At 40.0% G+C, this 16069-nt stretch overlaps 1 protein-coding gene across 5 annotated transcripts in view; it reads left to right on the top strand.

Moving 5' to 3' along the window:
• Positions 1-16069, top strand: part of ZNF484 (zinc finger protein 484) — a 28662-nt gene that overhangs the window by 7276 nt on the left and 5317 nt on the right. For 3 of the 5 annotated variants that reach the window (XM_044266024.1, XM_044266023.1, XM_044266021.1), the window contains exons 2-4: positions 5568-5612; positions 12802-12928; positions 13215-13307. In XM_044266024.1, the coding sequence (XP_044121959.1) occupies positions 5598-5612; positions 12802-12928; positions 13215-13307 (235 nt within the window). In that variant the 5' untranslated portion in view covers positions 5568-5597. Of the gene's footprint in view, positions 1-3342; positions 3396-4770; positions 4800-5567; positions 5613-12801; positions 12929-13214; positions 13308-16069 lie in introns of those variants that run through there. The other 2 variants (XM_044266025.1, XM_044266022.1) reach the window with 2 other exon arrangements.

Raw genomic sequence — 16069 nt, 5'->3', positions numbered from 1 at the left:
ACATATTTTCTTTCTCTTTTTTATTGTCAAACGTCTCAAATTTTATTTTATGGACCATTTTAAGGTACTGGTTTTGTTTATAATCTATACTTTTGTTTTCTTTTTTAAAAAAAACTCACTCGCTTGTCTTATTTATTTTTATTTTATTTATTTTATTTATTTATTTGACAGAGAGCGACACAGCGAGAGAGGGAACACAAGCAGGGGGAGTGAGAGAGGGAGAAGCGGGCAGGGAGCTGGATGTGGGGCTGGATCCCAGGACCCTGGGATCATGCCCTGAGCCGAAGGCAGACGCTTATCGACTGAGCCACCCAGGCGCCCCCAGTCACTTGTTAGAGAGAGAGAGAGAGAGAGAGAGAGAGAGAAGGTGCCCACGTGACAGGTGGGAGGGGCAGAGGGAAAGGGAAAGGCTGTCAAGCTGACCCATAGACACGCTGGGATAGGGACGCTCCATCCCAGGAACCTGAGATTACGACCCTGGCAAAAATCAGTAGTTCCACGTTCAACTGACTGAGCCACTGAAGTGCCCCATCTCTGTTCTTTTTTTCTTTTTTCTTTCTTTCTTTCTTTTTTTTTTTTATTAAGATTTTATTTATTTATTTGACAGATCACAAGTAGGCAGAGAGAGAAGGGGAGGAAGCAGTCTCCCCTCTGAGCAGGGAGCCCAATGCAGGGCTGGATCCCAGGAGCCTGGGATCAGGACCTGAGCAGAAGGCAGAGGCTTTAACCCACTGAGCCACCCAGGTGCCCCATCTCTGTTCTTTTTATGTTAATTTTATCTCTCTTTCTTTTTAAAAGATTCTTCTTTTTTTTTTTTTTTTTAAGGTAAATTGTCGTTCTTTCCCTTATTTTCTCAGTTTTATACTGGATATCTATAGGGGTATAAAATTTTCCTTAAATACATTTTTATATATTAAGTGTATTAATACATGTATATATTAATAAATGTATGTACTAAGTGTATATATTTTTTAATATTCTTTTCTAAAGATTTTTTTATTTTGTTTATTTTAGAGGAAGTGTGAGCAGGGAGTGGGCAGAGGAAGAGGGAGAGAGAGTTGAGCATGGGGCTCCATCCCACAGCCCTGAGATCATAACCAGAGCCCAAACTAAAGAGTCAGAGGCTTAACTGCCTGAGCCACCTAGAGGGCTGGAACTTGAAACTCACCCCCTGACTTGAAGTTGAGTCAATCATTAATGGCCAGTTATTTCATTAATCATCTGTATGTAATGAAGCTTCCATAAAATTACAAAAAGATGGAGTTTGGAGGTGTTTTGGATTGAACACATGAAGGTGCTGGGAAAGTGCAGTACCCCTTCCCATGTACCTTGCCCTATGCATTCTTCCATCTGGTTGTTCCTGAGGTATATTCTTCTATAATAAATTTTTAGTCCAGTAAGTCAAATGTTATCTTGAGGTTTGTGAGCTGCTCTAGCAAATTAATGGAACCCAAGCTGGGGTTCCTGGGAGCTTCTGATTCACAGTCGATTGATAAGGTACAAGTAACAACCTGGACTTGTGATTAGCATCTGACGCTGGGGTGGGGGCAGTCTCGTGGGACTGAGCCCTCAACCTGTGTGATCTGATGCTGACTCCAAGTTGATGATGTCAGAATTGAGTTAAATTGTAGGACACTCGGCTAGTGTTGCAGAATTGCTTAGTGTGAATCCCTTTCCCGCCCTGCTTCAAACACATGCACACACATTTGGTGATCAGAAGTATTGAGAATAGAGGAAAAACACATAGAAGGAGTTTTTCCTTTACAGGGCATGAGATTGATTGGTGGAGAGCCAGGACCATTGGGGTCGAGCTGTTGAAGGGTGTGATCAGGGCCTGTAGAATGAGTGATTTGGGGTCTGTGGGCAGCAGGATGTGGGAACCAGTGATTCTGAGGTGTGGGTAATGGCTCCAGGGATAGGTCAGTGTGTAGCGGCGGACACTGGGAGTGAGGAACTAGGTGATGATGACATAAGTGAGCTGTGAAGTCAGATGACCCAGGTACAGTAATTGCATTCTCCATGGGTTGTTGATACTGCAGTAATATTTAAGGAGCATTTATATGCCATACATTGGCCGAGTGCTTTTTGAGTATTATAAATTCATCTAAAAAGTATGAAGATGGGGAAACTAAGGCTGAAGTGAGTTCTCCAAATTGTCACAGCTAGATGATAGAAGAGCTGGGATTCAAAATGCATTGATTTGGCTCCGTATTTCTTATTGTCTCCCTGAGGTACCTGTTCCACACTGTAGGAGGCTCTTGGGAGGACAGCTGAGTGGCTGTCACCACGTGGCACTCTCTCTGCAGAGAGTCTCCACAGAGCTGTGATGTCAGAGTACTTCGTGAGCCTTCAGAAACTCTTTTTCAGACTCCAGCCCACCTTGGCCTAATACTGCTGGTAGTCTGCAGATGTTCACCCATCCTTGGGCTCCTAGGAAGATTGGAGTTCTAAGATGCGGAGTGGTGAGGCCCAGTGTGAACATGGCAGCCAAGGAGAATATGCCCACAGGATCCAGCTCACATCCTGCTTCTGTGGCAGTGGGACAGCTCCTGTGAAGTGGAAGGGGAGTGTCAGCAGCAGGATTGTTTTTAGAACTGGGCTAGCTAAAACAAAACATCCTTTTGCAGTGTGAACTACGTGTGGGTGATGTCATATATTCCAAATCTGTTTGCTGTAGTGGGAGATATTTTTTAGAAATCTTTATTCATTTACTTACTTATTTTTTGAGAAAGAACGCATGCATGTGGGTATCTGGGGCAGCGGGAGAGGTGGGGAGAGGGAGAGAACTTACCCAGGCACCATGCTCGGCATGGAGTCTGACATTGGGCTTGATCTCATGACCTCAGCCAAAATCAAGAGCGGGATGCTTAACCAACTGAGCCATGCAGGCACCCTGAAATTTTTTTTTAAGTTTTATTATAGAAAATTTTAAATGTACAGTAGAGAAAATAATATAATGAACCCGAAATGCCTGTATCACCCAGTTTCAGTAATTATCAACTATGTGCCACTGTGTTTCACCTGTTTCTTCCCACTTACTTTGTTTTGACCAGAATATTTTTTTAAAGAGTTTATTTATTTATTTATTTATTTATTTGGGAGAGAGAGAGAAAATGAGCAGTGGGGAGGGGCAGAGGGAGAGAGAGAAGCAGAATTCCTGCTGAGCAGGTGTCTCTCTGCTGGGCTCTATCCCAGGACCCTGAGATCATGACCTGAGCTGAAGGCAGACACTTAACCAACTCAGCCACCCAGGACCCCCTTGACCACAATATTTTAAGATAAATCTCGGATACCATGTCATTTCACCCACAGATACCTCAGCATACAGGTCCTGATGTGGACTTTTTTTCTCAAAGCCACTAAGCCATTACCAATCTAACAGAAGCTCCGCAAGAGTAAGTAGCTCCTACATCTGACACTCTGTAGTCCAGTTTTTCTGATTATCTAAAATATGACTTTGTTAACTTTTTACAATAAAAATTTTAGAAGGAGGAAAACTAAGCAAATAATATAATGAACCCCCAAATGCCCATTGGTCAGTGGATATCAGTGTGATAATTTTACAGTTACCAAGTCACGCCCAGTCCTTTGTCATCTACACCTTACTTTTCCCATATCTTTTCTCCTTTGCTGGATTATTTTGAAGCAAATCTCAAACACTGCATCATTTTACCCATAAATTTTTCAATATATAAACCCGAAAATAAGGGCTCCTGGGTGGCTTAGTGGGTTAAAACCTCTGCCTTCAGCTTAGGTCATGATCTCAGGGTCCTGGGATCGAGCCCCACATCGGGCTCACTGCTCAGCGGGGAGCCTTCTTCCCCCTCTCTCTCTGCCTGCCTCTCTGCCTACTTGTGATCTCTCTGTCAAATAAATAAAATCTTAAAAAAAAAAACAAAAAACCTGCTTCCAAACACAGCAGTGAGAAAAGGTATTTCTGAGATAATTGGGTATTTTGAATATAAGCTGAATATTAAAATGATACAGAAGTACCAGTAATTTTCTCAGGCATAATAATCTTCTAGGAGATTTATGTGAAGTATTTAGGCATGAAGTATCATGACATCTGCAACTTCCAAATGATTCAGCAAAAAATGTGTGACTACTTGTGACTATGTGTGTATAGAAAGATTAAGCAAATATGGCAAAATACTAACTGTTGAAACTAGGTGGAGGGTATATATGTGTTTCTAGTACTAATCATTCAACTCTTCTTTCTGTTAGAAAACTGTGATTAAAAGTTTTGGAATGTGGCGCCTAACTGGCTCAGTCAGTAGAGCATGAGACTCTTGATCTTGGGGTCCTGAGTTTGAGGCCCACGTTGGGCATAGAAATTACTTTAAAATATTTTAGGGGTGCCTGGGTGACTCAGTCAGTTAACATCCAGCACTTGATCTCAGCTCAGGTCTTGATCTCAGAGTCGTGAATTCAAGCCCTGCGTTGGGTCCCATGCTGGGTGTGGAGCCAATGCAAAAGAAAAAAAAAAGGGGGGGAAGAAAGAGAAGGGGGCGGGGGAAAGAAAGAAAGGTAGATTTTAAAAATGAAAAAATAAAAATACTGGAAAATAAGTGACTCAGATCAGTTGTTTTATTTTTTTTAAAGATTTTTAAAATTTATTTATTTCACAGACAGAGATCACACGTAGGTGGAGAGGCCAGGCAGAGAGAGGGGAGGCAGCAAGGCTGAGCAGAGAGCCCGATGTAGGGCTCTATCCTACGACCCTGGGATCATGACCTGAGCTGAAGATAGAGGCTTTAACCCACTGAGCCACCCAGGGGCCCCTCAGATCAGCTTTTAAGGTATGTTATTAACTAGAACCAAATCCACTTACTACATTGTAACCAAGACAAGTTTTCCATTGAAGTTTCCCTTTAAAGAACTGTAAGTTAAGGAAAAATGTGAAAAAGCTTCAGGGTGTCTCTGGTCTTTCCTGTCAATGTTCTCACAGTTGGGATGGGCTAGCAAATAAGAAGAATATTAAAATTACCTGTAATTTTTTTACTAGCAAATAAGAAGAATATAAAAATTACTGTTTTTTACTAGCAAATAAGAAGAATATAAAAATTACCTGTAATTTTACCATCACCCAAATAATATATCTGTTAACATGGTAGTATATTTCATTCCAGATAATTTTCTTTTTGTGCATGAGAGCATTTGTAGATGTGTATATGCATGTATGTGTGCATATGTATGTATACCCACGTTGTTCAGTGAAAATGGAATCATACTGTTTAGTACATGTTTTGATTTTTACTTGTCAGTTTAACATATTTTCTACTGTAATTTAATTTCACGTAACTTTATGTTCTCAGGATGGCCTATAAATTAAGTAGTCTGTAATTATTGGTTATCAAGATGTTCTAGCCTTTTTATTTTGTTATTAGTCATGCTGTGGTAAAACTGCATTTAAATTTTTGTGCAGTACAGGATGATTTTTTATGATACAGTTCTAGAAATAAGTTTTTGGGTCAGCTGCATGGATGCTAAATGATGTATGTGTCCATGTGTGGGACCCTGGCACAGTTTCTTCTCTCATCTGTCCCTCTGTTCATCTCATTTTTCAGATCTCTACCTCTTTCCCAGAAAAGCCAGAAATGACCAAGTCCTTGGTGAGTTCTTTTTGTTCATATATTTGTTGCTTTATTTTCTAGTGGATTTTAGGAAGGATTTAATAATCCATACAGTAAATGGACAAGTACAAATAAATAAAAACTAAGATTGGGTGGGGAAAAGAGGTGACTTATTAACTCTAGGTCAAGCTTGCAGTATAGATATGTAAGACTTGTGTGATTTTATATAGCTATGAACTTTGAACTGTGAGATTATCTCTGATCTTCCTGAAAGACCTAGCAATAGTGGAAATGAGATACTGATTTATATTGTTGATAGGTAATTTATTTCACCTGTACTAAAGATACCGTAGTTCCTGATGTTTGAGAAAAATTTTAATGGCTCTCCAGATGGTTGGAGATAGAACAGCGTCTTCAACAACACTGTTAGTGGAGGTGCGCTGATAGGTTTTCTGTTGTTATAAAGCAATGCTTCTCACACTGGAGCATCACTACAGATTCTGATTTAATAGTGTTGGGATTCCCACAGGATGTCATTGCTGCTTGTCCAGGGACTACCTGCTGAAGCAAAGTTTTGAGGTTTTATGATGAACAGGTATTTTGTCAGATGGTTTTTCTGCATCAGTTGGTATGGTAATGGGATTTTACTTCTTAAGTCTGTTGCTATGGTGGATCGCAATTGATTGATTTTCTTTTCTTTTTCTTTCCTTTCTTTTTTTTCAAAGAATAAAATTTATTGTCTTCTCATGCAGCAGGAGGCTCTGCTGTGCCCTCAGACGCCCCGTTCTCCCCTACAATTGATTGATTTTCACATCTTGAGCCAGTTTTGCAACCTTTGAATAAACCCCATTTGATTATGGCATATACTTCTTTCTATTTTTTTGTATTTGTTGATACTTTGTTAAGGATTTTTGTATCATATTTATGAGGGATGCTGATCTATTTATTTTATTACTACTATGTATGGATTAAAGTTCCGACTCCCCACCTGGCTTTTTCTCACATCACACCTTTGGAGCATGAAGGGGGCATCATTCTTGAGCTAGTCGGAGTGCGAGTCTAGGCTACTCACTGGGTCTTCGCTGATGGGTTTGGGGTCAGGCTCAAAGGTTTTGTTTGTTTTTTTATTTTGTTGTGTTTGCCTTGAGTGTGTTTTGCCAACAAGTTTTCTGCCTTTCTGCGTCTTTGCTGGTCTTTTAGCTAGATAATTGGGGTATTTTTAATATAAGCTGAATATTAACTTTTCTTTGAGCTCTTGTTGGTGATACTGGGTTGTAGGCTTTTCTAGCACCTGTAAGGACTGTATGAAGCAGTCTTTGGGAACTCGAGTTATGTAGTTTTGGGTTTCTGAGGTTCCTAGGAAGTTCGACTTTTCTTTAGCCTTACAGAGTCTTCTCATATTTGTTTTATGGATGATGTCTATGGTTTCTAGATGTACTTAGTGGGATGAGAAGGAACAAGTGCATCTATTTCCATCTTTCCAGGAATGGAAGTTAGTTCACTGATTTTTTTTTTTTTTTAAGGAGGACTTGTTTTATATTAAGCATATTCCTTTTCTTTGGCATTTTACTGTGAATTTAATTATGGAAAGTGCTAATTGTATCACTCTAAGACTTGAAAATTTGTTAAGCATATTCTTACATAACTTTTTTTTTTTTAAGATTTTATTTATTTATCTGTCAGAGACAGAGGGAGAGAGAGTGAGTGAGCACAGACAGACAGAGAGGCAGGCAGAGGCAGAGGGAGAAGCAGGCTCCCTGCCGAGCAAGGAGCCTGATGTGGGACTCGATCCCAGGACCCTGGGATCATGACCTGAGCCAAAGGCAGCTGCTTAACCAACTGAACCACCCAGGCGTCCCTCTTACATACTTCTTTCAATTATATTTACCTCTTTGTTCTTTGCATTTTAACTTTTATTTATTTATTTATTTTTAAGATTTCATTTATTTATTTGACACAGAGAGAGAGCACAAGTAGGCAGAGCAGCAGACAGAAGGAGAGGGAAAGTCAGGCTTCTCTGAAAGGGTACCCTGTTGTGCAGTGGCAGAAAGCCTAGATGAAGTTTGTCCTGTAGTTAATGTGGAAAACAGATTTGTCAATGATGAACTTGGGTTTTTCTCTGAAAAGATTTCTAAGCAAAGGGTTGAAGATGGAGCAAGTTTATTCTTCCTGATTATAGTGAAATGTGACAGTTGAGCCTGATTGAGGGGACAACTGTTAAGCAAAAAGAAACCAAACTTGATGACTTGGGGAATTTTCAGGCTATTAGGATTCCAAAAGATGCCAAAATTAGTTTTACAGTCAAGAAACCTCTTGAGAGAAAGCCAAGGGTGTGGATAAGTGTTTTGTGTATTTTTCTAGGTTTTTAGGTAATTAGCAGGAGAAATAGGGTGAAGTGCACGAACTCTTATTTTTTTAAGAACCAGAAGTCTCAATCTTGCCTTTTATTTTTTTAAATCTTATTTTTTTTATTGAAGTGTTGTTGACACACAATATTAATTGGTTTCAGCTGTGCAACACAGTGATTCGATGAGTCTGTACATTAGGCTCTGCTGACCGCAAATGTAGCTGCCATCTGTTGCCTTACAACACTGTCACGATACCATTGACACTGTTCCCTCTGCTGTACCTTTCACCCTCAACAACTCACTCATTCCATAACTGGAAGTCTGTACCTCCCATCACGCTTCGCCCATTCTACTCCTACCCCCTGGCAACCATCAGTTTGTTCTCTGTCGCGGCCGGCGCGACAAGAGGGAACAGGGTTGAAGGATAGGAGAATGAAGAAAGGGAATGTGGGGAACAGGAGGGATACAGTCGGACGTATCAAGCAAGTGCCAAAGTTTATTTTGCAGAGTTCTGATTTATACCACACAGTAAGAGAACCGCCTTCTGTACATCTAGTTTCTGTTTTGGCCTGAGAGTAGCGGGCCATGCAGAGATACCAGACAGCCTTGACCTTCATCGTTTGGACACTTAGGCCATAACTCAATATTCTCAAAACACAGGAGTCTTGGGACGCCTGGGTGGCTCAGTTGGTTAAGCAGCTGCCTTCGGCTCAGGTCATGATCCCAGCATCCTGGGGTCGAGTCCCACATCGGGCTCCTTGCTCGGCAGGGAGCCTGCTTCTCCCTCTGCCTCTGCCTGCCATTCTGTCTGCCTGTGCTCGCTCTCTCCCTCTCTCTCTCTCTGATAAATAAATAAAAAAAACAAAAACAACAACAACAAAAAAAACACAGGAGTCTTATTAACTTAGTCTTGAGACAGCAACTGCAATGGCAACAAGCCAAACCTTACAATGTTCTCATAACAATCCAGGGAAACACGGTGGCACTCTAGCTTGCCACCCGTGAAAGTCCTCGGTTGAAGAGGTTCCCAAGACCTGTTCCTCTATTGGGTTAACCCCCTTCTAGGCACGAGGCTCCCAACAGTTCTCTATATTTATGGGTTCGTTTCTACTTTGTTTGATTGCACATGTAAGTGAAAACACGCTATTTGTCTTTCGCTGACTAGTTTCACTTAGGACAGTACCGTGTAAGTCCATCCATGTTGTCATAAATGGCAAGATCTTATTCTTTTTTATGTCTGAATGTCTTATTTAACAGTTTTTTAAAGATTTATTCATTTATTTTCTGGAGAGAAAGAGCATGTGCGAGCAGGGGGTGGGGGCAAAAGTAGAAGGGGAGAGAGAATCACAAGCAGACTCCCTGCTGAGCATGTAGTGCAACATGGAGCTCCAGCTCATGACCCCAAGACCATGACCCTGAGACCATGACCCAGGCTGAAACCAAGATTTGGAAGCTCAGCATCTTTATTCATTCATTTATTGATGTGAACAGTGGGGTTGCTTCCATAACATAGGGGTACATATATCTTTCTGAGTTAGTGTTTTTTTTCCCTTTGGATAAATACTCAGTAGTGGGTGACTGGATTATACTTTTTTTTTTTTGCTTTGTTTTTGGAGATGCTCTCTGGTTAAGTTTTTAGTCTTTTGCCCATATACCCCTAGAATTTGGCAGGTGTGTGTTTGAGTCCTGGTCTCTGTCACCCAGCTATAGCCTTCTACTGATTCAAAGCTGGATTCTACCTTTGCCAACACCTAGAACTGGTAAATACTTCCAGTGTAAAAGTAGCTGCATTCATCAGCTTAAATCTTCAATGTTCTTTCCAGAGTCTAAACCCCTAACAGCTTTCCTGTATATGGCATTTATAGTTAATCTTGGAAGAAACACTGGACTGCCACAGACTATTGTATCCCATCTGGAAATAGCAGTGCCTCAGAAGAGTCCTTTTTACACCATATATTTCATCCATTTAAAGTACACATTCAGGGGCACCTAGGTGGCTCAGTGGGTTAAGTGTCTGCCTTCACTCAGGTCATGATGCCAGCGTCCTGGGATCGAGTCCCACATCGGGCTCCTTGCTCGGCAGGGAGCCTGCTTCTCCCTCTGCCTCTGCCTGCCTCTCTGTCTGCCTGTGCTCACTCTCTCTCTGACAAATAAATAAATAAAATCTTTAAAAAAAAAATAAAGTACACATTCATTGGTTTTTAGTATATTCACAGAGTTGTGTAACCAATATAAGTTTTAGAACCTTTTCTCTAACCCTTCCTCTCCAAACTTATAACATGCCTTTTTGCTGTTACCCCCAATTCTTCCATTCCTCCTAGCCCTAGGTAATCACTAATCACAATAAGTTCTCCTGTTCTGAACATTTTGTATTAAAGGAATCGTTCAATATTTGGCCAATTGAGACTCACTTGTTTTACTTAGCATAATGTTTCCAAGGTTCATCCACATTGAAGCACGTATCAGTACTTTATTCCTTTTTATGGCTGAATAACATTCTGTTGTACGGATATAGCACATTTTTAAACCATCATTAGTTTACAGACATTTGGGTTGTTTCTGTTTTTGAATATTATGAATAATGCTACTATAAACATTCATGTGCAAATTTTATGTGGACAGATGTTTTCATTTTCTTTGGGGTATATACCTAGAAGTGGACCCCTTCGGTTATATTGTAACTCTGTGTTTAACTTTTTGAGGAATTGCCATTGTTTCACAAAGTGGCTGTACCATTTTATATTTTCACCATCACCACTTGAGGATTCCAGTTTTTCCACTTCCTCACTAATGTTTATTATTATCTCTCTTTTTTACTGAAGCCATCCTAGTGGGTATATTTCCCTGATGACAAATAATATTGAGCATCTTTTTTATTACAGTCATCTCAGTGAATTTGAAGGGGTATTTTCTATTTATTTATTTATTTATTTATTTATTTGACAGACAGAGATCAGAAGTAGGCAGAGAGGCAGGCAGAGAGAGAGGAGGAAGCAGGCTCCCCACTGAGCAGAGAGCCCGATGCGGGACTCGATCCCAGGATCCTGGGATCATGACCTGAGCCGAAGGCAGAGGCTTTAACCCACTGAGCCACCCAGGCGCCCTGAAGGGGTATTTTCAATATGACCTTTTGACTAAAGATACTGAGGATCTTTTCATGTGCTTTTGGCCATTTGTTTATCTTTGAAGAAATGTATATTCAGATCCTTTACCCATTTTAATTGGATTATTATTTTTTATTGAGTTGTAAGAGTTCTTTATGTAGTCTAGATCCAAGTCCCTTATTAGACATATAATTTGCAAAAATTTTAAAGTTTTTGGATTGTCTTTTCACCTTTTTTTTTTTAAGATTTATTTTTCAGAGAGTGAGAGCATGCCCAAGCGGGGGAACAGGGAGCAGAGGGAGTAGCAGGCTCCCTGCTGAGCAAGGAGCCCAATGTGGGACTTGATTTCAGAACCTTGGGATCATGACCTGAGTAAAAGGCAGACGCTGAACCAACTGAGCCACCCAAACTTCCCATCTTTACACTTTTTTGATGATCTCCTTTTAAGCACAATTAATTAAGTCCAGTTTATCTGTTCTTTTTTTTTCTTTAGTTGCTTGTGCTTTTGATTTTATGTCTAAGGAATCGTTGCCAAATCCAGTGTCACAAAGATTTACCTTTTAATTAAGTATAAATTTGGCTAAATACAAGAACATTAGGGCCTTTTATCCACTTCAAGCTAATTTTTTTATATAGTACAAAGTAGGGGTCCAACTTCATCCTTTTACCCGTGGATATCCACTTGTCCCAGCATGATTTGTTAAAAAACTTTTTTTCCATTTAAAAATTTTTTGACTTCTCTGTTGAATATCAATTGACTATAAATATGAGGGTCTATTTCTGGATTCTCAGTTACATTCCATTGACCTATAGTCTCTCTCTATGCTAGTACCACACTGTTGTGGGGGGGAGGAAGCCTTTTTAAAATAATCTTTTTTTCTCCTCCTCTCTCTCTGCTTGCCTTTCTGCCTGCTTGTGATCTCTCTCTGTTAAATAAATAAATAAAATCTTTAAAAAAATTTTTTTTTCTTTAAGATTTTTATTTATTTATTTGACAGAGAGAGAGATCACAAGTAGGCAGAGAGAAGGGGAAGCAGGCCTCCTGCTGAGCAGAGAGCCCAATGTAGGGCCCAATCCCAGGACCCTGAGATCATGACCTGAGGCTAAGGCAGAGGCTTAACCCACTGAGCCACCCAGGCACCCCTTTAAAGTAATCTTTTTTTAAAAGAAATAATGGACTTATTAACAGTGGACTGATAAGTGCAAAACGAATGGCAGAATGCAGTTTATTTTTTACGTTAAGTGTTAATGACATGGCATAGAAAACAATGCACAAATCATATGTTTACAGTTTTATGAATTTTCACAGCTTATTTATTTGAAACTAGTACACTGATAAAAACAAGACCAAAACTACCCAGAATATCAGCAGTAGCACAGAAAGAATGGCATGATTTTTTTTAATAAGATTTATTTTTTCCTTTAAGATAATAACATAGGTGGGGCGCCTGGGTGGCTCAGTGGGTTAAGCCGCTGCCTTCGGCTCAGGTCATGATCTCAGGGTCCTGGGATCGAGTCCCGCATCGGGCTCTCTGCTCAGCAGGGAGCCTGTTTCCCTCTCTCTCTGCCTGCCTCTCTGTCTACTTGTGATTTCTCTCTGTCAAATAAATAAAATAAAATCTTTTAAAAAAAAAGATAATAACATAGGATATTTGGTGTTTAGTGAGAACCTTGTATGTTGTAGCATATTAAGCATTATTAAAAGTAACTTCCTAAATATCTTGTTTCCATTCTTCAGTCCTCATCCTCCATATTGAATAGGAATGTGTTTTTCAGGGATCAGTGTCATTCAAGGATATAACAGTAGACTTCAGCAAGGAGGAGTGGCAGCAATTGAACCTTGCTCAGAAAAGCCTGTACAGGGACGTAATGCTGGAAAATTATTTCAACTTGATCTCAGTGGGTAAGCATAGCTCCACTGGCGAGAAGGCTATACCTATTTGAATACATTTTCATTCTCAGTGGAATTTTTGAAATATGTGGGATTTCTGAGGTATGTGGGAGTTCTAAAAACTGCAGGACATCTGAAGTATATAATAGTTTTGTTCTTATTTTGTTCTATGTTATTAATTATACCTTTAGGGTATTATCAATATACTTCTCTTCTGTATGAACTTTTCTGAAAAGTAAATGGAATGCTTCATTGAATGGCCTCAGAAACCCAGTCTTCTATTATTTCCTGTTAATAGGGTGTCAAGTGCCCAAACAAGAAGTCATCTTTAGCTTGGAGCAAGAAGAGCCACGTATGCTGGATGGTGAAATCTCAAGCCACAGCTCTCTCGGTGAGTAGAGAACAAGAACGTGGGGGCCAGCATGCGTGAACTGGAGTTGTACTGGCAGAGGCTGGCAGCTGTGAAATGCTGTTAACGAGACACTTCTGTAATACTCCGCATTTTTGGAACTGCATGGATGAAGTTGGTATAGTCCCCTTGGACATCTGAAAGCCATCCCCACTTAAGGCCTCTTCCTGTATCAGTACCTCTGTCTTGGCTTGACTTTCTAGGAGGGAATGTGCTCTAATTACTGGTACTTTGGGTCTAGGATCCTGCTCTATGGTTTTTCTCCCTTTCTCTTAGCATTTTTATTCTTTTTACCTCCAACACAACATTAAATCCTTTTCACCTCCAACACAACATTAAATCCTTTTCTTACACATTCAGAAACTCATTGATTTACCTTTTTAAAAAATTACTGTGGGACACATTCTTGAGGAGTTCTTTTCATTTCCTCTCTTTCCTCTTAGTGCTTCAGAATTGTCATTTAGACATGGCCTTCTTTTATTATCTCCTGTGTCTCTCTTTGCGTGTACCATTACTACATTCAGGAGACAGCTTTTTGCTGTATATGACAGTAGTAGTTATGTTTCCTGACATTTTCTTTTACTGCCCACAAGTAGGCAGAGAGGCAGAAAGGAAGAGAAGCAGGCTCCCTGCTGAGCAGAATGCCCGAAGCGGGGCTCAATTCCAGGACCCTGGGATCGTGACCTGAGCCGAAGGCAGAGGCTTTAACCCACTGAGCCACCCAGGTGCCCCCCTGTGACTCATCTTATCAAATAATTCTTTCTGCCCTTTCTAGTAACTTTTGTCTTCTAGAAAATACCATTTAGATGCCCTCCTCTTATTACTTTCCTGTGTTACTACTCAAAACCCTGTCTATATTTTCTCATGCCTTTAGGTTATTCTAACCCTATTTGGATGTGCTAATCTCTACCCATGTCTTTTTTTTTTGACTAGTATATCTTAGGTGCTAGTAATAGATTTCATTGCTTAAAACACCATGTTTACCACGCCATAGCTATATGGAGCCAAACTAAAGGTACTGCCTATTATGTAACGTGACAAATTGTTCTCTCAGTGGGTTTGTAAACTAAAGAAAGAACATGCCTCATATTTGCAGGTTGCATTGTCTCTGTTTAGTGTCCATAATTATGCTTATTTACTTCGTTTTTTTTTTTTTTTTTTAAAGATTTTTATTTATTTATTTGACAGGTGGAGATTACAAGTAGGCAGAGAGGCAGGCAGAGAGAGAGGGGGAAGCAGACTCCCTACTGATCAGAGAGCCCGATGCGGGGCTCGATCCCAGGACCCTGGGATCATGACCTGAGCTGAAGGCAGAGGCTTTAACCCCCTGAGCCACCCAGGCGCCCTGCTTATTTACTTCATTTTAATGTTTTTTAGTGATCCCCGTACATCTGACCATTTAATTATTTTGTCATCTGGGCCGATTCAGATACTTACTCTTTGTGCTTAGACTTCACTTACCTCTTGAGTGGACCTGACCATTACATGCATAAGCACACACGGCTTTTTCCTTTTCTAATTCAACAGTCCACAGAAACTCAGCAAAATTACATCAAACTATGTGATAACTGAGTCTTTTTTTGAAAAATTTTTTTAATGTTTCTGTGGAGAGTATTTAACAAAATTAAATTCTTGAATTTGTGCAACAGGCAGAGGAGGTTACTTTTCTGTCTCAGAGTGATTAAAAAAATTTTTTTTTCTGCTAGGAGCAACTCAGAGGGCCAGTAATTGTAATTGGAAAGGGAAAAGAACTGCATGAAATGTTTAAGATGTCAGCCTTTGTCCAATAAGTGTTGGTTACAGTATACATCTGTGCCAATTAAGTATGACTATGAGTGGCTCAGAATATCTGTTGTTTGTTAATACTTTAAGAAAAGAGAGACCCCTAGATGATCTGTGAAAGAATAATGAATTTTGAAAGGAACAGAGGGGGGCGCCTGGGTGGCTCAGTGGGTTAAAGCCTCTGCCTTCGGCTCAGGTCATGATCCCAGGGTCCTGGGATTGAGCCCCGCATTGGGCTCTCTGCTCGGCAGGGAGCCTGCTTCCTCCTCTCTCTCTCTCTGCTTCTCTGCCTACTTGTGATCTCTGTCTGTCAAATAAATAAATAAAATATTAAAAAAAAAAAAAAGAAAGGAACAGAGGATCAGAAATAAAAAGCTGAATGGGGAAAAGAATATAGTTGACCCATGGACAATGTGGGGGTCAGGGCCGCCAGCTCCTCATGCAGTCATGAATCCATGTATAACTTAGACTATCCCAGAACCTAACTACTAATAGCCTGCTGTTGACCGGCGCCTTATTGAGAACATAAACGGTCATTTAACACGTGTTTTTTATGTTAGGTATATTACATACAGTATTTTTATGACAAAGTAAGCTAGAGAAAAGAAAATGTCATTAAGAAAATCATAAGGAAAATAAATTTACGGTACTATACTATGTTTATTGAAAAAAATCCACATCTAAGTGGCCCCATGCAGTGCAAACTTCTGTTGTTCAATGATCAACTGTATATGTTTGGATTTAGTAATAAAAAGGACTTGAGTGACTAGTGGAAAGATAGCGTACATATATACATTTTATTGGCCTGAAATTATGGCCCTGTATTTTACTGAATGAGCATTTGAGTCTGTGGTGACAGGAACTGCATATAATTAAACTTTTAAGTACAGGAACAGATTTTTACACTGTACGTTGTTGGTGGTAATGTAAATGTTGTCGGGTGTTTCAATGGCTTGTAAGCT

The sequence above is a fragment of the Neovison vison genome, chromosome 9 (assembly GCF_020171115.1).
Source record: "Neovison vison isolate M4711 chromosome 9, ASM_NN_V1, whole genome shotgun sequence".
NCBI classification, from domain to species: Eukaryota; Metazoa; Chordata; class Mammalia; order Carnivora; family Mustelidae; genus Neogale; species Neogale vison.
This window is presented reverse-complemented; position numbering and strand designations above follow the sequence as displayed.